The 19474-nt window shown below is 54.3% G+C and overlaps 7 protein-coding genes across 7 annotated transcripts; 6 read left to right on the plus strand and 1 right to left on the minus strand.

Annotated features, from left to right (window-relative positions):
• Window positions 1-1795: 1795 nt before the first annotated feature.
• CC84DRAFT_1154496 (uncharacterized protein) lies at window positions 1796-4304 on the plus strand. Its single transcript, XM_018176891.1, has 4 exons — window positions 1796-2169; window positions 2218-2302; window positions 2349-2569; window positions 2616-4304. Exons 1-4 carry the CDS (start codon window positions 1971-1973, stop codon window positions 4001-4003), a joined length of 1893 nt encoding a protein of 630 aa, XP_018031411.1. The 5' UTR covers window positions 1796-1970; the 3' UTR covers window positions 4004-4304.
• A 920-nt stretch (window positions 4305-5224) lies between these two features.
• Window positions 5225-6635, plus strand: CC84DRAFT_1101635 (Septin; the record flags this gene model as incomplete). Its single annotated transcript, XM_018174924.1, has 3 exons — window positions 5225-5429; window positions 5485-5948; window positions 6000-6635. 3 exons carry the CDS (start codon window positions 5225-5227, stop codon window positions 6633-6635), a joined length of 1305 nt encoding a protein of 434 aa, XP_018031412.1.
• Window positions 6636-7320: 685 nt separating this feature from the next.
• CC84DRAFT_1168234 (uncharacterized protein) lies at window positions 7321-9161 on the plus strand. The gene is made up of 2 exons (XM_018179347.1): window positions 7321-8012; window positions 8214-9161. Exons 1-2 carry the CDS (start codon window positions 7709-7711, stop codon window positions 8747-8749), a joined length of 840 nt encoding a protein of 279 aa, XP_018031413.1. The 5' UTR covers window positions 7321-7708; the 3' UTR covers window positions 8750-9161.
• On the minus strand, window positions 8652-9182 carry CC84DRAFT_276029 (uncharacterized protein). Its single transcript, XM_018185715.1, has one exon. It carries the CDS (start codon window positions 9116-9118, stop codon window positions 8798-8800), a length of 321 nt encoding a protein of 106 aa, XP_018031414.1. The 5' UTR covers window positions 9119-9182; the 3' UTR covers window positions 8652-8797.
• A 1721-nt stretch (window positions 9183-10903) lies between these two features.
• Window positions 10904-11966, plus strand: CC84DRAFT_1101102 (uncharacterized protein; the record flags this gene model as incomplete). The annotated part of the gene is made up of 2 exons (XM_018174897.1): window positions 10904-11117; window positions 11356-11966. The coding sequence occupies 2 exons, from the start codon at window positions 10904-10906 to the stop codon at window positions 11964-11966; spliced, it is 825 nt and encodes a 274-aa protein (XP_018031415.1).
• Window positions 11967-12918: 952 nt separating this feature from the next.
• Window positions 12919-16322, plus strand: CC84DRAFT_1168236 (glycogen phosphorylase-like protein). The gene is made up of 8 exons (XM_018179348.1): window positions 12919-13425; window positions 13556-13835; window positions 13885-14256; window positions 14300-14465; window positions 14517-14857; window positions 14904-15322; window positions 15378-15845; window positions 15898-16322. The coding sequence occupies exons 1-8, from the start codon at window positions 13222-13224 to the stop codon at window positions 16315-16317; spliced, it is 2670 nt and encodes an 889-aa protein (XP_018031416.1). The 5' UTR covers window positions 12919-13221; the 3' UTR covers window positions 16318-16322.
• Window positions 16323-16548: 226 nt separating this feature from the next.
• On the plus strand, window positions 16549-17843 carry CC84DRAFT_1168237 (Yip1-domain-containing protein). Its single transcript, XM_018179349.1, has 4 exons — window positions 16549-16630; window positions 16680-16731; window positions 16782-17303; window positions 17374-17843. Exons 1-4 carry the CDS (start codon window positions 16586-16588, stop codon window positions 17643-17645), a joined length of 891 nt encoding a protein of 296 aa, XP_018031417.1. The 5' UTR covers window positions 16549-16585; the 3' UTR covers window positions 17646-17843.
• Window positions 17844-19474: the final 1631 nt, after the last annotated feature.

Consider the following 19474-nt stretch of genomic DNA (forward strand, 5'->3'; position numbering starts at 1 on the left):
TCCTCAGCCTTGTCAATCTCCCCACCCGTGCTAAAGAAAGCATTCGAAATGCCAGCTCATCAACGCTGTCAAGTGCCATGATCATCTTTGATTCGTTCTCCCTGAAGATAGAGGCATGTGACATGCACGCTAGAACAATAGTTGCGTGAAAATCTGCGATGCCTTGTTGCGTCTTTTGTTCTGCGCCTCCGAGATTCGATATGAAAAACGATGCAATAGTCAACATACGATCTCCGGCTCAGTCTCTTAGCATCTGTTTGACATCGGGATTGTTGAGAAGCTACTTCGCTAGTGACAATTTTCCACTTACAGGATTTCCGGATGTCTAGTAGACACCGTCTCTATGCCGTAGCCACTGGTCTAGATCACTCCATTTGGCCGAGGAATTAGGTGGATAAATAGCCTATTCAAAAAGTCCGAGCATGTTGCTCGATATTGCTGTCCATACTGTCGTCAAGCAAGCGGAATCAGAGGCGGTTAAAGACTCTTCTGGAATACTCTCGGGAAAGGGCTTTCTCCGCAACACTGACGAGGTTATTGTTCTTCATTGAGGCTTGCAGGATTTCCTTCAGTGCATCTGTCACAAGATTTAGGAATCCCCCTACGAGGCGCTCAAAAGCTTCTTTTGCAACCCAATTGATCTTAGAGCCAATTGAATGGGGATTCACGCTGCTTGCGGTCTGCCGCAGTTTAGGTCTTAGTTGTGATTGTCCGTCCAGTTTGAGGGCTTGCGCACACTTGTAGTCGCGTATCATCAGTCGATCACTCACGGCTTGGAATGATGCCACGAAATCATTCGGCTCGGCTGGGCGAACTTCCTGCCGGCGCTGGAGCTAAGAGCTGTTTCGGCGGAGCTCATGAATGCAAGTGAGACCTCGCTGGACCATCAATTAAATGACCAGGTTATTCAAGCGTCTGTCTCAGTCTCGAGTCATGATATCCAAACGATGTGCCCATTGCAGCAGAAATACTTTCTGCAAGTCGAGTTTTACTCGAGCCGCACGTAGTCCTTGCTATGGATATTGCAAGGCCAATCTGTGATATCAGGGTGATACAGTCTTCAGAAACGCCCACGAAGGGCGATCACACTAACAACGAGGCCGACAGTCTCCATGGCTGTATTGCTGCGGGGTCGGAAAAGGATTGATATGCGCATGTCCAGAGAGCTAGAGCTAGTAATTAGGCCATGGATGAGACGCACCATAGGAATCAAAGACGTGGGATCACCTGGCTGAGCCTTGAGCCGTTGCAACTTCTCATATGATCATCTACGTGGCGCTGCGCCATTGGCGATTGAGGATGCAATGTGGTTTTCTGCCTGGCATGGACCTGTTCGGACACGAGATGAGGACCTCTTACCTACGATGAGATGGTGGGAAGGTGCACACGACCTAGATGTGAGGCTAGCCTTGCTAGGCAACCACCTCATCTCGATGGAAACATTACTACCAACATATGCTTTCAGAGAAAAACTTTACTTTGGATGGATAACGTGGTGGAAGTGCGAGACTGCGTTTTGGACGGAAGACCAATTACGTTTTTAGTTGAACTATGATATTGTGCAGCTGAGATCAGGACAGGTAGGTATTCCCACCAACTCAGAAGAGAAGTGGGGCAGCTGTGCAGCAAAGAACAATGCACTCTTCGACCCTCTAAAGCATCGCGCATAAACTGGTTTAGGTAGACGTGGAAATATTCTGAGGCGGCTCGATCTAGCGCATCCCTGTTCGTCATAGCCCCGTCTCCACAATTAGATCAGGTCCGAGCCGGCGCGCATCGCAACCCTCCGCAAGCTCCCCCACGGGTTGTTGGCTTCAGGCTTCTCGAACACCCCAGCCATGCGATACAATCGAAGATGCACACAAGAATGATAAGACTTTAGTTTGACTATTAATTCGAACCTCCACTATCTACTTTCGCTCGCCGCGCGCCAGGAGCTCCTCGAGAGCTCCCCCAACCGGGCAGGCACCATGGTTGGCCCACGCAAAGGCGCCTTCGCCGAGGAGGCTGCAGAGGTCGAGGTGCTCGAAGCGAACATCGAGAAGATGAAGAGCTTGACGAAGAAGATCCAGGCCTCGCGAAACAGGCTGGAGACGAGCGGCAAAGCGATGAACGAAGCTATGGCGCCTATCTACGGAAATACGGCGAAGCTGCAGACCACGAACCGCAGTATGATACTTTGAAACAGAAGCGGCCCGAAGGCTAACATGGTTGCAGACATCGACCGAATACTTGACGCCATCGATAAGCTGCGTGCACCTTTGGACCAGTCAAATCGGGAGGACCGGATCATCAACAAGGGGTACGTCCAGCTGTGTCTTGACCATGCTTTTTGCTAACCCAGACAGCCTCCGGAACGTCGACCTCCAAGACTATATTGCTTCCCTCGGCCGCACTAGTCAGTCTCTTGCAGAGCTCAAGCGAACGAATATGCGCGCCAATCAACAAGCCGTCGCCGACATGAGTGCTCTCTTGAAGCGCGGACTGAGAGAATTGGAGGATGCTTTTAGAGACATATTGCGAGAAAGCTGTAGGCAGACTGTTGTGCCTCTGGAATATGTCATGAAGAGTACGGAACCTGCTGACCATTTCGGCTTATTTGCTAACGTCTGCAGACAACCCGTTCCCAACGATTCCACAAGAGCAACTATCGACGTTGCGTCTCATCAATACCCACATATCAAACAGCTTTGCTCAAATATCACAACCGGATGTGCGCGAGACACCTACTCAGAAGATTTACGCGGAGGTCAGAGGCGAATACATGACCAGATCATTACAAGATTTGGCTGCAGCGTCCATCAATACTGCGAAGAAGGTGACAGCGGATGCGATCTATAGAAAGGGCACGAACGGCATCGGAATATACGCGCAGGGTATGGAGGGCTTATTCGTGGCTGAATACGACAACATCACCAACATCTTTCCACGCGATGAGTGGACGATCGTCTGCGGAGCAACATGTGCTGCACCGCTTGCAGACTTCACTAAGACGCTACGTGAGCTCAATGGTCACATTCAAAGGAACCTGATGACAGACTGCTTTTTGGGATACGAGATCGTCGACATCGCTTCAAAGCTGTCTATGCGATTAGAGCAGAGGATGTCTGCATTGAGGCGGCCCATTCAAGACAGCATTAAACCCATCCGTGAGACTTCAAAGGCGTCCATGAACAAATTACTGGAGGATACAAGGGCGCGGATACAAACGCTGGTTGCGTTGCCGATGGATGGAGCAGCTGTTCCTGTAACGACGACGACAATGACCCGACTGCAGGAAATGACCAACTATTTGAGTCCAATTAGCTCTATTCTCGCATCGCTGGGCGACGGGGGGTGGAAGTCGACCACGAACACAGGATCATCCTCATCCCTTCCGCTTGATGTCGGGCCAGATGGACAGAGGCTATTTGAGCACTACGCATCCGATACGATCGAAACTTTATTACAGAATCTGGATGGCAAGTCTCGAGCTCTGATGAAGAACAAGAGCTTGCAAGGAGTTTTCCTAAGTAACAACGCTGCCATCGTGGAGCGCATGATTCGGTCGTCGGAATTGGCACCCTTGATGGAAGACTATATGCAGAAGAAGCTGGAACCTTGGAAGAAGAAGGCATCATCATGGTACCTGGAAGCTTGGCGAGAACCCTCGGGCTATTTGCTCGACGTCCAGTACACGAACCGCAAAGAACGTCCGCAATCGAGCACTGCAGGCTCTGCCGACTCGGTGGCCATTGTCAAGGCGCTCGGCTCGAAGGACAAGGACGCGATCAAAGAGAAGTTCAAGAGCTTCAACACCAGCTTCGAAGAGCTTTTACAACGGCACAAGTCGTACAAGATGGAGCGCGAGGTACGTGGGCATCTGGGTAAAGAAGTGCAGAACATCATGGAGCCTTTATACAGCCGCTTCTGGGACAGGTACCACGAGATCGACAAGGGCAAGGGCAAGTACGTCAAGTACAGCAAGGTCGAGCTGGGACAGGCTCTGTCTGGGTTGTCGTGAAGCGGTGCCTAAGGCGTTTGTCGTGTTTTTCGCAGAATACCCATGGTTTCAGTCCACAGGCTGGTGGTTGGTTAATGCGCAGGGTAATTGGGAACTTGGAAGCATGCCATTGGATGTGGCAGCAATGACTGCAGTCTGGCTTGGCGTTGAGGCAGAATGGTGCCACGATAGACAATGAGTCTGCGGCGCCTGGCTGCGGCGCGAATGGAGGTCGTGGAATAGTAACAGCAGCCTCGTAGTCATGCATCATACAAATACTGGTAGCCAAGCTCAGCCGGCGCAACGCCAGGCTCGGGCAATTTGATCGCCCAGTGTCGCAAGCTCGCTTCCGCACGTGATATCTCCTGTTTGGGCAGGGGCGCTACGCGACAGCTTCGTGCTGCAGCTGCACACGGCGCACAGGGCCAGGCGCACACAACAGAAAGCTGTCAATTGCAGCCTGCGCGAGTCTCGTTCTTTCTTCCGCCACCAGCTCTGCATCTGCCATACCCACTCTTACACTGAAGCCGGTGCTGCGCGGCTTGCGGGGAATTTAAGCTAGCGCCCAGTGTCCAGTGCTCCAACGCTGCTCCCAATCCCTGCGCGGACCCCTTTCCTCAAGCTCCAGGAGCGCACCACGCCTTCTCCAGCACAACAGCAGACTCTCCCGCACCACGCCATCGCTGTCCGCGCCCCGACGTCGACTGCTCTGCCCCATAGCTCAGCGTGTATCCATCGCTCAGCAAGCATACCTACCTCTCACTGGTACGTCGCCGCCCCGACCTCCGTCCTGACATTTTTCTCCAGGTTTCGGCCTGTCGCTCGTGTCGCACCTCCGTCTTGTTTAGTTTTGTCAACAAGCCACCCCATCGTTCACTGAAGCGTGTGCTGACCCGAGTTTCGCTCTGCAGGAGTCCCTCCTTGACGACGTTGTCTCTACATCTGCCGTCTCTCGTTCACCATGGGTAAGGGGTCCCGCCCGATCGAGCATCCTTGCCAGCCATTGTGCTACACAGCACCATATTCCGGCGTCTCTTCGCACGGCGGCGCAACTGCTACAGCCTGCAGTCGCCTCGAAACGGGTGTGGCTGCGCTGATACCGCTGCCTCCGCAGACGCACCTCGCCTCTAAATGTCAACACCCGCTAATACACACACAGCATCCAACGGCGCGTCCCCGACGGCCCCTACGCGTGCATCCCCGTCGCCGCCCACCTCGGCCGGGTCAAATCTTGTTGAACAGATGAACGCGGTACACAGCCAGCAGGCCTCGGCCCCTGCCCCTACAACCATCTCGTCTAAGGATCCCAAGGCGGCGGCCGCCGCCGCGAGCGACATGAACATCGTCCGCAGGAAGCTGACCGGATACGTTGGTTTCGCGAACCTGCCAAACCAGTGGCATCGCAAGAGTGTGCGCAAAGGGTTCAACTTCAATGTTATGGTTGTCGGTTCGTACACACGAGCCCTAACAGGTAAAAGTCCTGTCTCTAACATGTCTCGCAGGTGAATCTGGCCTCGGAAAGTCGACGCTCGTGAATACCTTGTTCAACACGTCCCTCTACCCGCCCAAGGAGCGCAAGGCCCCGAGTCTCGATATCTCCAAGACTGTAGCCATCCAGTCGATCAGCGCAGACATTGAGGAGAACGGTGTGCGTCTGAGGCTGACTGTTGTTGACACCCCTGGCTTCGGCGACTACATCAACAATGACGAGTCCTGGGACCCCATTGTTAAGAACATTGAGCAACGATTTGACGCCTACCTTGACCAGGAGAACAAGGTGAACCGCATGAACATCGTGGACAACCGGATCCACGCTGTTGTATTCTTCATCCAACCCACCGGCCACTCGCTGAAGCCTCTCGATGTTGAGGTCATGAAGAAGCTGCACACCAAGGTCAACTTAATTCCGGTCATCGCCAAGGCAGACACTTTGACTGACGAGGAGATCGCGGCGTTCAAGGCTAGGGTGAGTGTCTGGAGCGTTGTGCCAGAGAAGGCTTTAACTAACACATGGTAGATTCTCGCGGACATCCAGTACAACAAAATCCACATCTTCGAGGGCCCCCGCTACGAGCTCGATGACGAGGAGACGATCGCCGAGAACGCCGAAATCATGTCCAAGGTGCCCTTCGCCGTTGTTGGTGCCAATGCTGAGGTTAGCACGGCCGATGGTCGCAAGGTTCGTGGGCGTCGGTACCCTTGGGGTGTCATAGAGGTCGATAACGAGGAACACTGCGACTTCGTCAAGCTGCGCCAGATGCTTATCCGAACACACATGGAAGAGCTCAAGGAGCACACCAACAACCAGCTGTACGAGAACTACCGTTCCGACAAGCTTACTTCTATGGGTGTGCAGCAAGACTCCAGCGTGTTCAAGGAGATCAACCCGGCGGTCAAGCAGGAGGAGGAGCGCTCGCTACACGAGGCCAAGCTCGCCAAGATGGAGATGGAAATGAAGATGGTCTTCCAGCAGAAGGTCGCGGAGAAGGAGAGCAAGCTACGACAAAGCGAAGAAGAGCTGTATGCCCGACACCGGGAGATGAAGGAGCAGCTAGAGCGGCAACGACAGGAGCTAGAAGAGAAGAAGACGCGCATCGAGCAAGGACGACCCCTCGAGGAGAAGGGCAAGAGGAAGGGTTTCTCGCTCCGTTAAGGTCTCGGGTCATCATGACGATGGGGCCTATGCTCCCCAACCTCCACGACTCTTGCAGCAGAAAACTCGGAAAAGCCTCTTCTCCCTTCTCATATCCTATTTATCAAACCTTGTAATTTGCTCTCGGTTGCCGACACCACAGGTGCTGCCGGCGACAGATAATACCTGACGGAGCGGGCGGCCTGGGCGGAGGACAGAACGGCCGAGCGGCGTCGTCTCATTGGTTTAGTTGCTTCGTCGGTTGATTGATACCAGCAGCATTGCGCTCCTTTCCGCTTCCCTTTTCTCCTTTGCGGTACTTTTCATTATTTAGAGGACGGACAGATGTAGTTTTGGGTGGCGTGGACAGGGGCTTCTTTTCGTGTATTTTACACATCATCCTAGTAGTGAATTGGTTTCTTTTGTACAAGCATGTGATAGCAATGACATCGAGTGACATGGTTCGCGTGAGCAGGTGATGATGCTCCGGACGAGCACGCAAGCAGCACATGGGACACTGGCGCGGCTGAGAGGTGATCGCCAGGGTGCGTGGCCTGTGCGTTAGCGAGAGCGGGTGGGTGGGCGTGAAGCATTTCCAGTGTGTCGTCACCAACCCAGAGGGCGGAATTTCTGGTTTCCTGCCTTGCCGACGCGCTACGTACAGCCCCATATCGCAGCCTTATTACCCCTCCTCCCACTCTCTATTGCATCGCATCGCATCCTTCGTCGCTTTTGCATCAGTCGCGTTCGTTGCAGCTTCCTCCAGCTCCGACAAACGTACCCCGCCAGTAAGTGCCCACCTCAGTCATGCACCAACCGCGTCATATGTGCCGTGTGTCAAACGACCAGCCCAGCCACCAGCAACAGCTTTGGGCTTTGGACACATTGCACTGTGCGCGTTTTCAACTGTTCCCATCAGGCACCAGCGACTGTTGCGCAGCTATTTGAGCTTCCAAGTCCACTATCGGCCCCGCGCATTGGTCTCGGGAATCGCTGCCACCGCTCCCACTAAACAAAGAGAGCTCCGCTGACGCACAATCTGTTCACTCCAGACCCCACACACCGAAATCGCTACTCACGATCACCTCCCAACCATGGCTCCCCCACCGCCCGCGACGCTGCCTCTAGGCCAGCGCCTTGCTGCTCTTGCACAGACGCTGCAGTTTGCGTGGTTCGCCGGCCACGTCACGCTGTTGCTGTCGACATTCCGCTACAGCTTGTCGTACGTCACCTTCAACACGGCCTCGCGATGGGCGGCCTTTTCCTACCGCACCGCCTTCCTCTCTGCGTGCGTCACCTACGGTATCGTTGTCTACAAGGCATACCGCGCTCGCGTGAGGCAAGGAAAGCAGGGCGGGGTCCTTTCCCTCGCAACCGATGAGAATGTGCAGTACTTGAGTAAGTTGCCGAAATAACACTCCTGTGTGTGTGTGACACGAGAAGACGACACGCACCCCTCCAGAGGTGCTGCTCATTCTGCACGCTGTCAACTTCTTCGCCGCACAGCCTGAAGTAGCATTGGCGATTGCTCACAAGGGCGTCTCGAGCCTTGCCGCTCACTACTCTGGTCACTTTCGTAACATAAACTGACAATCCCAGTCATGGCTCTCATCTGGCTCTTCTCCCGCCAGATCCCCATGGCGGTCCTACCTTTCGCAGTCTACTCGGTGTTCCACGTAGCCACCTACGTGCGCTCAAACCTGCTGCCCACCATCCAGCCCCCGCCTGCCGGAGCCCAGCCTGGCACCAAGAGCGCTTCTGGCTTGTCCGATGCCATTGGCAAGTTCGTGAAGGAGTACTACGATGGCAGCATGACCCTCGTTGCCATTCTTGAGATTGCTCTCTGGTTCCGCGTCTTCGGTTCCGCTCTTCTCTTCCAGAAGGGCTCATGGATCCTTATTGCCGTGTACACCGTCTTCTTCCGCGCCCGCTACGCGCAGAGCACCTTTGTCCAGGGCGCCATCACCCAGCTCACCGCTCGTGTTGATGCCCAGCTTGCCAACCAGAGCACTCCTCCCGTCGCTCGCCAGAGCTGGGGCACCTTCAAGAACGTCATCAGGCAAGCCGCCGATGCGACCGACATCCGCAAGTATGTTGGTGGACAGCAGGCCGCCGGCCCCAAGAAGACGCACTAGCTGCGCATTGAGAACCAGAGCGATGGCCCATCTCTGTACCCTAAAATGTCAAGGTGCGGTGCAGACCGAATGTCGCCTCGGGACTGGCGATGCCGAGGTGGGGGGTGAATCGACCCGGAAAGATGAAGGCGAGCGTGGGCCGTTTTGAGTGGTGGAGTGGTGGCCCGGAGTAGATGCCCCACACAGTGCATGGACGATTGTGAACACGTTGGTCTGGGCATGTGTTATGAGCGCTTTTACCTGGATAGAGAGGCATGCCAACATGAATGAGTACGGGAATGTGTGGCTTAAAAACGAGCGGCAGGCTTGCGTAGCCACAGTAGTTGAATCAGTCTCCCGTATGGCCATGCTTATGTTACTACTCTGCATTGGTATGATGGCGTTGCTTCTATTTATGAATCGAGGAAGGCTATTTTCATCCTTTGTCAGTGCTGTGAGAAGTGACTACCTTTATCAACATATGCAGGTACCACATTCTCTACTATTGTCCCTGTGCAAGGAAGCCTAAGGTTTCTCTAGCTGAGGTTCTTCCAAATTTGTCGAAATCCGCAGCTCCAGCGCCACCGCTTGCACAATCCCCTACCAACCCCATCCGAGGAATAGCCACAGCGCCCTCAAAATCCCCCGTCATCACGGTGTATCTGTTGTGCCGCGTGCGTGCGGCTGTCACCTGCATAAACAGTGCAACGTTCGAGAAAGCCACGACAGCAAAGATATAACTTCCTTGACCGCCTCCACGTCTTCACATACCACGCGAGCTCTTGCACAAGGAAAGTCGCAGCTGAAGCTCTTCGGGAGCCCGCTCCGATGGCGGTCCACTTCCAGCATGCAACCATTGTCGCAAAATGTATTGTTTGGGGTGCGTGCGCGGTGTTCTGCGTACAGGAATGTGCGCGCTACACAAACACTATTGTATAGTGGAGTGTACGGCGTACGAGTTGTACGAGCACGTGCAATGGCGCGCGCATGGCGAGCTTGACTCGCCTTGCACTCGGGTCTACCTATCCAGCGCATCAAGTGGAGGTGTTCTTCTATTTCTTCACTTCCGCGCGGCCGCACACAGGGTCAATTCTCCGTCGAGGCAATATTGCAGGCCCTCGAACGAGGATAACGCGGCTTGTCGGGCTCGCGGCAACTCCACTGCCAGTGTCTAGCGCGCAGATTGGCGAGGGGACGGATATCTAGCCATGCAATTTTGGGGCTTGGGCAGTGTTTGGGGGGCATAACATGACAATGGCGGTGAAAGACATGGTCAGGCCACCAGCGGAACAACGCCCGGATGTGCTCGCCGGCGGATGTGGTGCGCGTGAAACTGAGGCGGGCTGGCCTGCGAGCGAGGTGCGGGAGGATGCGCAATGGATGGGGTGCGGGATTCGCCTGGCGTTCGGAACGCGGAAGTTGCAGGACGCGGTGGAGTGCACAGGGTGTTCGGAGGAAAAGAGGGTGGGATGCTGTACGTATTATGCAGGCTTGCCGTAATGGCGGTACGCGCACACTGAGGGGGATGGCCAGATGCAGCGTCAATCAAGCGCCATATGAGGTGTCATAAACCGCAACCCGCACGCGTATATTGCTTGTGCGTGGAGAGTCTGGGGCGCCTGCGTGGTCCCTTCTGCCCGGCGCAGCGCACATCTGAGATGGACGGTGCCAGATCAGAGACCATCAGCCTCCGGGGATTTGCTGTGGACTTTTGCGTTGGAGACTGAGACACCAGAGCCACGGTGCGAAGCCGGACATTATTGCTGCACCGACTATTGTGCGTTTCCTGCCAGACGGAGCTCAGGCGTGCATGAGGACAGGTACGTGGGCCAAGGGCGGTGCTACTACCGTTTAGCGCAGGCGCGGATGCGAAGCACGTCAGCCGCTTCACCGTTCCACTCCCCGTTTTGGCGGCGGCTGGGCCATGGCGACGCGAGAGCGTGCGCTGCGAGTCGAGCTGCTATATAGAGTGCGGCGTCGGCCCTCTACCTTTGCTCTTCTCTCCGCTTGGCGTATTCTCCGGGCGGTTGGCTTTGATCGCTGCTTTCACGACTCTGGCATAGATTCTGTTTCAAATTGTTGACCTGGAATGAGCTTTCGACAAAACCGCACTGAAGGGACCTGGAGCCGTCTACGCTGCCAGCCATGAACACCTACGGGAACTTGAACATGAGCATGGCTTCGCCTGCCCTATCCATCCGCAGCAACTTCTCCGACATGGACGATGAAGAGTTGGAACTGTACCTGGCCTCGTGTGTGCCGCTCTCGAACCTTCCTACCCCGCCGCCCGCAAAGGAACAGCCACATCCCACATCAACAGCAAAGTCTCTGCCTTCTCCACCTTCAGAGTCCGACATCGAGCGCCACAGGCGATCTCCTGAGCTAGAAGGTTAGTTCCCACTCACGCGCCCGGTCCCGGTTTCTATTTGGAAACCTCTTGATCATCGTTGATCCCTGCATCGTGTGGAGCTGGTCCTGGCCGACGTCATACGCACTGGCGTCTGAGGAAATTTCCCCTGACCATCACTGCTGGCGGGTCCGGCAACACCAGCCTCTTTTGTGGACGTTGCGTTGCCACTCAATACATCGCTTACCATGCTGCGGAGCCGCGCTAACGACATTGATAGTTTATGCGTTACACCTTGCCAGCCTTGTTCCAAGGAATGTCGCTGGGCACAAGTCATCCGTGGCCGCTATCGAGGGATTTCTCGACAGAGCCTGCCTGCCGGTGGAGATGGTTGCGTTTGCGGCCTGTGTGCTTGATGCGTTGTCGGACGGGTTTGCCAGCCGGTGGCGCGATGCGTTCCTCCCCATGGACACGACCAGGCTGGATTTCTACCTGGGCACTGATTGCTGGCAGCAGCCCCAAATTAGTCCGGACTTGATTGTGCTTGCGGCGCTGGCTCTGGCGCACGGCTTCATCGATGACCGGGGCCGCTCGAACGGGCATTGGGCAAAGATTGAAGCAGCCGGCCGGTTCGACGCAAAACAGGTGTCCAAGACGAAGCTTTGTATCCTGGAGGACATCGACTACGGCCTCTTCCGAATCAGCGAAGAGATGCTTCAGCGTATGGCCCACCAGATGCAGCAGGCGTCCTACTTTGTCACGCCTAGGCAATTAGTGTCTTTCGACGATGATAAAGAAGGACGCCGGCCACGGCTGTCGTTGTCGCTGGGCACGGGATCTGGATCCGCCGTTTGGGCGTACGGTGCACAAACGCCGGAGCCGAGCCCGTGACGGACCACAGACATGGCACACGATCTCTTTTGTACCGGACCAGCGAAGATGTGCCCACGAAACCTCTCTTATGGCCTCGGCTTTCTGACCTCTCATTGACGAAGATACCCCGTCTCTCTTGTTACGATCGACTTTATCATCACGCATTTTCTGGGAGTCTACATGGCGTCTTTACAGGAGTTTCACCGGTTATGGAGGCAATATGTAACTGTGGGTTTGCGGCAGGTGAGTTCGTGAGCCTTGTACTTTTGTATCGTGGGAGGGATCTCTGTCATGGTGGGGTTGTGCATTTTGCGCATTCGGGCTTGGTGTCCTGATTGATCATATTGCGTGCGTCTGCTTGATTGCATGATACCCTTGTATAGCTCTGGCGTTCTGTATTTCAGCTCCGCAATTGGTATAGCAGCGTGCAATAGGCACTGCTTGAATCAAACTCATGTAATGCTTTCTCCAAGGGTTTCTCTTCTTCTGCAAGTGCATGTGCGCGTGTTGGCCAGTCGGCGGTTCGACCTGTGCGGGCGAGCCATCAGCGATGGCGGGCTATCCAAGACACGTCTCAGCATCGGCATCGGACGATGGTGTACAGGAACAACTGCTATGGCGGGGCTGCAGGTTGGTGGCGCGAGCTCCATGGACCTCTACACTGCCCAACGTAATGATCCTCAAGTCCATGCACGCATCCACCACAGCCGTTCACAAGTGCTCACCGCAACCTCTGCTGCATTGAATAGTATCTGCTAGCTCATCAACCAAGCTCCAGGTGCACGGAGGAGCTATCGAGGAGAGACTAGGCAGGTCTGGATGTCGTTCGCGGTGGACGCGCTTACCCCACTTCGTTGGCTTGCCCTCTCATGCATGCGCAATGCTCAACAAATGTTGGCGCGACGCGCTCCCATTGAGCATAGGGAACCCACTTCTCACGCGCCTGCCCATTCCCCGCGCTCTCCCATCCCTCCAGTCGTCATACTCGTCTGATCGAGCAACATGCGCTAGCCTTTGTCCTCCCTGACCACCCGCAGTACCCCGCTGTTTACTGGCCCCGTAAACACCTCGTCTCCCCTCCCCGCCGTCTCTTTCTTTTCTCCATCCTCTCCCTCCGTGGTGTCTCTAAATCAGAGAACGCTCAATTGCAATTGCACCGTCATCCCCTTCCATTGGACCTGCTCCAACCATTCGTCCCTCAACCCCGCCCTCGCCTCTGGCCCATCGCTTCTCGCTCAGCAACTCGAGCTTCGCGGCAATCGACATCCTGCGAATGGCTACCGCGGTGAACTCGGCTGCGCCGCGCGAGCGTCGCCCGTCGACCAGCGCCCCGCTGTCGGATTTCCAGGGTCCTGTTGGTCCCGAGGGGTTCACGAGGCCAAAGCACAAGAGAACCGTCACTGGGTTCGGTCCCGGCGAGATCAAGAGCGTTGAGGCGAGCATTCCGGAGCCGCAGCGGGCTGCTTGGAGGAAGTTTGTATGTCCATCTTCCCAGTATTTCTCATTCGTTAACGGATGGATCCGGAGAGCGAGGAGGTGGGGTGGAGAACATGGAGAACAGCGCGCATGTTGATACACCCATGCATGCAATTACTGACTCTCTTTAGACGCCCAAGGCTTTTGAGACGCCTGATGAGTTCGAGAAGGAGGCTGTGAAACACATTGAGACCACGCTTGCGCGGTCGCTGTACAACTGCGACGAGGTCGCGGCGTATGGAGGAACGGCATTGGCATTCAGAGACCGACTCATCCTCGACTGGAACAAGACGCAGCAGAGCCAGACATTTGCGGACCAGAAGCGCGTCTACTACCTCTCGCTCGAGTTCTTGATGGGCCGCGCGCTCGACAATGCTATGCTTAACGTGGGTCAGAAGGACTCTGCGACCAGTACGTGTGCGTTATCGAAATCAGAAGTTCGAGCGCTAATAATTTGCAGAGGGTCTGGCCGATCTGGGCTTCCGCATGGAAGACATTATCTCACAAGAGCACGATGCTGCCCTCGGAAACGGCGGCCTTGGACGTCTCGCCGCATGCTTCCTCGACTCGATGGCCTCGTTGAACTACCCCGCTTGGGGATACGGCCTACGTTACAGATATGGTATCTTCAAGCAGGAGATCATTGATGGATACCAGGTCGAGGTTCCTGACTACTGGCTTGACTTCAACCCTTGGGAGTTTGCGCGTCACGACATCACGGTGGATGTACAGTTCTATGGACACGTGAGCCGCTGGCAAGATGACGAGGGCAAGCAGCACACCTCCTGGGAGGGCGGCGAGACTGTTCAGGCCGTCGCGTTCGATGTGCCAGGTGAGAAATCAGCATCTTGTATAGAGCGAAGCTAATCCTGTAGTGCCTGGATACCAGACCCCAACGTGCAACAACCTCCGTCTTTGGGGCAGCAAGGCGGCTAGCGGAGAGTTTGACTTCCAGAAGTTCAACTCTGGCGAGTATGAGGCTTCAGTTGCGGACCAGCAGCGTGCAGAGACTATCTCAGCTGTTTTGTACCCGAATGACAAGTACGCTTTCTGTCATGCACACATCTGAAATATTTGACTTACATTCCACAGCTTGGAGAGGGGCAAAGAACTCCGTTTGAAGCAGCAATACTTCTGGTGTGCTGCATCCCTTTATGACATTGTCCGTCGCTTTAAGAAGACCAAGCGCTCGTGGAAAGAATTCCCGAACCAGGTCGCCATTCAGCTGAACGACACCCACCCAACGCTCGCTATCCCCGAATTGCAGCGTATACTCGTGGATTTGGAGGGTCTTGAGTGGGATGATGCCTGGAGCATCGTCAGCAAGACGTTCGGATATACTAACCATACTGTGCTACCGGAGGCTCTGGAGAAGTGGTCGGTACCACTGTTGCAACATCTTCTTCCTCGTCATCTTCAGATCATCTACGACAGTAAGTTGTTCCAGGATACGAGATGACGTAGGCTAATGAATCGAAGTCAACTTGAACTTCCTACAGTATGTAGAGCGCAACTTCCCCAAGGATCGCGAAATGCTGGGCCGGGTATCGATTATCGAAGAGTCGAACCCCAAGATGGTTCGCATGGCCTACCTTGCGCTGATTGGCTCGCACAAGGTCAATGGTGTTGCTGAGCTCCACTCCGACCTTATCAAGACCACCATCTTCAAGGATTTTGTCAAAATCTATGGACCTGACAAGTTCACTAATGTCACAAACGGTATCACGCCGCGAAGGTGGCTGCATCAGGCCAACCCGCGTCTTTCTGCGCTTATCGCGTCAAAGCTCGGTAGCCATGACTTCTTGAAGGACCTCACTTTACTCGGCAAGCTTGAGGCCTTTGTCGACGACAAGGAGTTCCGGAAGGAGTTCCGTGAGATAAAATATGCGAACAAAGTTGTGAGTCATCGTAGGAACCTCTTAACGTAGCCCAATAACTAATGCTTCGATGTAGCGGCTCGCGAAGCACATCAAAGAGCACAACGGTGTCACGGTCAACCCCGCCGCGCTGTTCGATGTTCAGGTTAAGCGTATTCACGAGTACAAGCGCCAACAACTTAACATTTTCGGTGTCATCCACAGGTACCTCCAGATCAAGGCTTTGTCCGCGGAAGAAAGGAAGAAGCTCGCTCCTCGCGTGTCCATCTTCGGTGGTAAGGCTGCGCCAGGATACTGGATGGCTAAGACTGTCATCCACCTCATTAACAAGGTCGGTGATGTTGTGAACAACGACCCCGATGTCGGCGACTTGCTCAAGGTTATTTTCCTGGAAGACTACAACGTCAGCAAGGCCGAAATCATCACTCCTGCCAGCGACATCTCCGAGCATATCTCCACGGCTGGTACCGAGGCCTCGGGCACGAGCAACATGAAGTTCTGCTTGAACGGTGGCTTGATCATCGGTACTTGCGATGGTGCTAACGTAAGTACAATCATCACTTGCCATTTTGATGCATTAGACTAACGACCTTCAGATCGAGATCACACGCGAGATCGGTGAGGAGAACATCTTCCTCTTCGGTAATCTCGCAGAGGATGTGGATGACCTGCGCCACGCGCATCTCTACAACCACTACGAGCTCGAGCCTAAGCTCGCGAAGGTCTTCGACGAGATCCATCAAGGGCGCTTCGGCGACGCTGGGGCCTTCAGCGCGCTTCTTAACGGTATCGTCGAGCACGGCGACTACTACCTCGTCTCTGATGACTTTGCCTCGTACGTGCAGACTCAAGAGCTGATCGATGAGGCGTACAAGGACACGGAGGCTTGGACCACCAAGGCTATCCTCACGGTGGCCCGCATGGGCTTCTTCTCGAGCGACAGGTGTATCGACGAGTATGCGGAGAGCATCTGGAACATTGAGCCGTTAGTGCAGAAGAAGGAAGAGGAGGCGTAGACGGGATAGATCTATACATTCCAACGGAGCGGCTTGGGATTTTCATTTGCAGTATATGCTTCTACGATTAATATGAGATAATGACAAGTCGCAACCTTAATGCTCTTGCCCGCGTCGAGATGCTCATCATGGAGATTTGACCAAGCATACTAGCGCGCTCCAGATTAAATGCCCGCTCCGTATCAACGCGACCTCCGACCACCGACGCAATCTGGCAGCTCAAGCTCCACCAAGCTCACGACATCGCGAATCCACGCTCCACCCCAACATGGCCAACAGAGGCTATGACGTTGTTGTCGACGTCGACCAGGAGGTGTTTTCAACCTAGCCCGCCTCAAAGAACGCATACTGACACCCGACAGGGCGACCTAGGCCACACCGACCTGCAGGAGGACCTCGAATTCCACAGCTCCAGTACACACGCTCCTCCCTCTTCCAGCCCTCAGACCTGACTCTCACCCCAGACTTCGAAAACACACCCTCCACGCGCACCAAGATTCAGCCCGACGCCAACACCGCCGGCTTCCTCCCCACGCCCGCCTCCAGCTCCTCCTCGCGCAAACACTACCTCTGGACGCTCTCCTTCTACGCGCAAGCCTTCGATGTCGACACCGCCGAAGTCCTGCGCCGCTGCACCGCGACCCTATACCCGCGCGCAAACTTCCTCGACGTGCTCGAGGGCAACCCCGACCTGTACGGCCCTGTCTGGGTCGCGACCACCGTCGTCGTCATCCTCTTTCTCACGGGCACGATAAATCAGTACCTCGCAAGCGAGGGTAAGCAGCACTTCGCGTATGATTTTAAACTGCTGAGTGGTGCCGCGGGGCTGGTGTATGGATATACGGGGGTTGTGCCGTCAGGCTTGTGGGCGGTGCTCAAGTGGTATGGGAGCGAGAGTGCGAACTTGATGGAGTGTGTTTGTCTTTATGGGTACGCGAATTTGGTGTGGATACCCGTGGCAGTGGCGAGTATAAGCACGATTAACAGTAAGTCCGCTGCGTCCCATTTCAGCTTGAAGGAACGAGGTGGCGAGATAATGGAGCTGACAAGGGACAGTCCTCAACTTCATATTCGTCGCGCTCGGATTCGCGGCAAGCGTTTTCTTCCTTCTGCGCAACTTGTACCCCGTACTCAGCTCGACCGAGGCCAAGACGAGCAAGATCCTGCTTATCGTCGTGCTCGTCTTGCACGCGGGCTTTGCGATCGCGATCAAAGTCCTGTTCTTCGCGGCGACGAGTCCGGTGGGTCCGAAGGACGGGAAGGAGGCTGGTGGCGATGGTACCGGCGAGAAGAAGGGGGGTTTGTTGAGGATGCTGCTGCGGATGTGAGAGGTGTTGTGGGCTCGAAGAGTGCAGTGATTGGAGAAGACTTGGGCATTGGGGTTTTAGTCGAGTGTATGAGTACATTTTGAAATGGCATATGCGGTGTATAGAGGATATGGATACCAATTGAGCGTTACATGCACATCAAACACATACTCTCTTCATAGCGCATGCTCCACACCACTGGAACAATTCACATTCAGGCTTCTTGAAACATGCCACTGTCGTTGACGCTCTGAAATATACACGGCTACGTTTCTGCACTGCCTGTCGGAATATCTGGAGAGGTCCGCCATAGGAATCAGTACATAAGATAAGTATACCCCAACTGGCACACCTGTACGAGCGAGTGGTTCTGGCCAACACAAATTTGTATTCGACAGGGCATTGTTATGGCTGAGGCTGACGACGTGGAAAGCTCTGGTCTGTGCGCTTGCGGTCCTACGGGAAGCATTGGTCCCGTGGGTCATTACACTGCTTTATCTAGCCTCGACGGATCGTTTATGAGGCTGGTGGTGAGGCCGTGTACTTCCGGCTTCGTCGCCAGACGCCGACCTGAGGCCGGGCCTCCGAACTAGAATATTCCAAAATGTCCAACTCCTGTTTCCACAGGATAATAGCGCGCACTGGGGGCTCGGTGATACCTTGCCAGAAGGTTGTAGGCAGAATGACTACACTGTGATGGATGCTACACATGATCCGCTATACGAACCTTTATTACCAATACTATACCTCTGACAGATATCTACTAAACCCCTAATCGTGAGGAGCATGTGGGTGTGCCTTTTACCTATGCAATAACAAAGGTGGCCAATACTAATTCAACGTTGTTAGGCTTCCTGCCTCCGGATAGCATTTACGTACACACATCCACCTCATTTCATTACTTCTGAATCGCCATATCAAGGTATCCAACGACCCCCGATGCGCGCTGCTGGACGTCTTGTTATTGTTGTAGAGAGTCGCTGCATGGACAGAACAGATTGGGAACATCGAACTATCTTCTACGAAAAGGAAAGGTTCAACGACAAGAAAATCAGATCAATCAATGACTTATGCGGCACTGCATTCTTCAGCGTCAGCAGATTGTTAACGAGGCTGAGCAGAAGTATTTTTTGACTGGTGCGTTGACGGCATACTAGATCACGAGTATACTAGAAATACGCGATGTTGATGGTCCTATTGTTTGCTTGGTGGAAAGAGATGGGGACGAAGCTAAGGTGCCAAAGGCTCCTGGATATCTCCTGTCAACGATCTTGTCTGCATTTGCCAATGGCTTGACCACTGTTCTAAAAGAAACATTTGGTCACTAACGGAAATTGGCATGCTGCAGATTCAGCTTGTCATTGTTGTGTCACGAATGTAGAGACAGTAGGAATAGGACTGTGTCGAGCCGTGCGATGCACATATAGGCTAATCTTCGCCGCTGTACTGTGGTAAGGCTTACCTACTAATGCCACTTGCCAGTATCTATTGACGTTTTCAGCTGGTCTACGATATAGATACCCACTTCCACTACATACCTCGGTTGTAGGCGCTTGCTAGTGTCGCGCCAAAATGATTGTCGTCATCGTTCCGGCTAAAGAGCTTGACCTCACATCCATACTCCAAGGAGAACGCGGGGATACCAGAAATCGGGAAGTCTAAATCTCGCAATGCAATGCTTATGTAGCATAAGATCTAGCTATAATCGAGCAAGCATCGCGGTTAGCGTTTTAACTTTTGCCTAAGTGCCGATCCTCCGCACTGGGTGGGATTCACCGCACGTGGTATAAAGAGGAACTAGCAGATCACAATGTATTTTCTTTAGATCAGCACGTCTCATTGAAGCCAGC

Source organism: Paraphaeosphaeria sporulosa (assembly GCF_001642045.1).
Source record: "Paraphaeosphaeria sporulosa strain AP3s5-JAC2a unplaced genomic scaffold CC84scaffold_11, whole genome shotgun sequence".
Taxonomy (NCBI): domain Eukaryota; kingdom Fungi; phylum Ascomycota; class Dothideomycetes; order Pleosporales; family Didymosphaeriaceae; genus Paraphaeosphaeria; species Paraphaeosphaeria sporulosa.

What these genes read in the sequence shown, in the direction of transcription:
- CC84DRAFT_1154496 (XM_018176891.1), top strand. Translation starts at nt 1,971, where the DNA reads ATGGTTGGCCCACGCAAAGGCGCCTTCGCCGAGGAGGCTGCAGAGGTC. An exon ending in GCTGCAGACCACGAACCGCA is followed by an intron (nt 2,170 to 2,217) that starts GTATGATACTTT and finishes ACATGGTTGCAG; the next exon opens with ACATCGACCGAATACTTGAC. An exon ending in TCTGGAATATGTCATGAAGA is followed by an intron (nt 2,570 to 2,615) that starts GTACGGAACCTG and finishes TAACGTCTGCAG; the next exon opens with ACAACCCGTTCCCAACGATT.
- CC84DRAFT_1168234 (XM_018179347.1), top strand. Translation starts at nt 7,709, where the DNA reads ATGGCTCCCCCACCGCCCGCGACGCTGCCTCTAGGCCAGCGCCTTGCT. An exon ending in TGAGAATGTGCAGTACTTGA is followed by an intron (nt 8,013 to 8,213) that starts GTAAGTTGCCGA and finishes TGACAATCCCAG; the next exon opens with TCATGGCTCTCATCTGGCTC.
- CC84DRAFT_276029 (XM_018185715.1), bottom strand. Translation starts at nt 9,118, where the DNA reads ATGCAGAGTAGTAACATAAGCATGGCCATACGGGAGACTGATTCAACT.
- CC84DRAFT_1168236 (XM_018179348.1), top strand. Translation starts at nt 13,222, where the DNA reads ATGGCTACCGCGGTGAACTCGGCTGCGCCGCGCGAGCGTCGCCCGTCG. An exon ending in TCAGAAGGACTCTGCGACCA is followed by an intron (nt 13,836 to 13,884) that starts GTACGTGTGCGT and finishes AATAATTTGCAG; the next exon opens with AGGGTCTGGCCGATCTGGGC. An exon ending in TCTTCAGATCATCTACGACA is followed by an intron (nt 14,858 to 14,903) that starts GTAAGTTGTTCC and finishes AATGAATCGAAG; the next exon opens with TCAACTTGAACTTCCTACAG.
- CC84DRAFT_1168237 (XM_018179349.1), top strand. Translation starts at nt 16,586, where the DNA reads ATGGCCAACAGAGGCTATGACGTTGTTGTCGACGTCGACCAGGAG. An exon ending in CCTCGAATTCCACAGCTCCA is followed by an intron (nt 16,732 to 16,781) that starts GTACACACGCTC and finishes CTCTCACCCCAG; the next exon opens with ACTTCGAAAACACACCCTCC. An exon ending in GAGTATAAGCACGATTAACA is followed by an intron (nt 17,304 to 17,373) that starts GTAAGTCCGCTG and finishes GACAAGGGACAG; the next exon opens with TCCTCAACTTCATATTCGTC.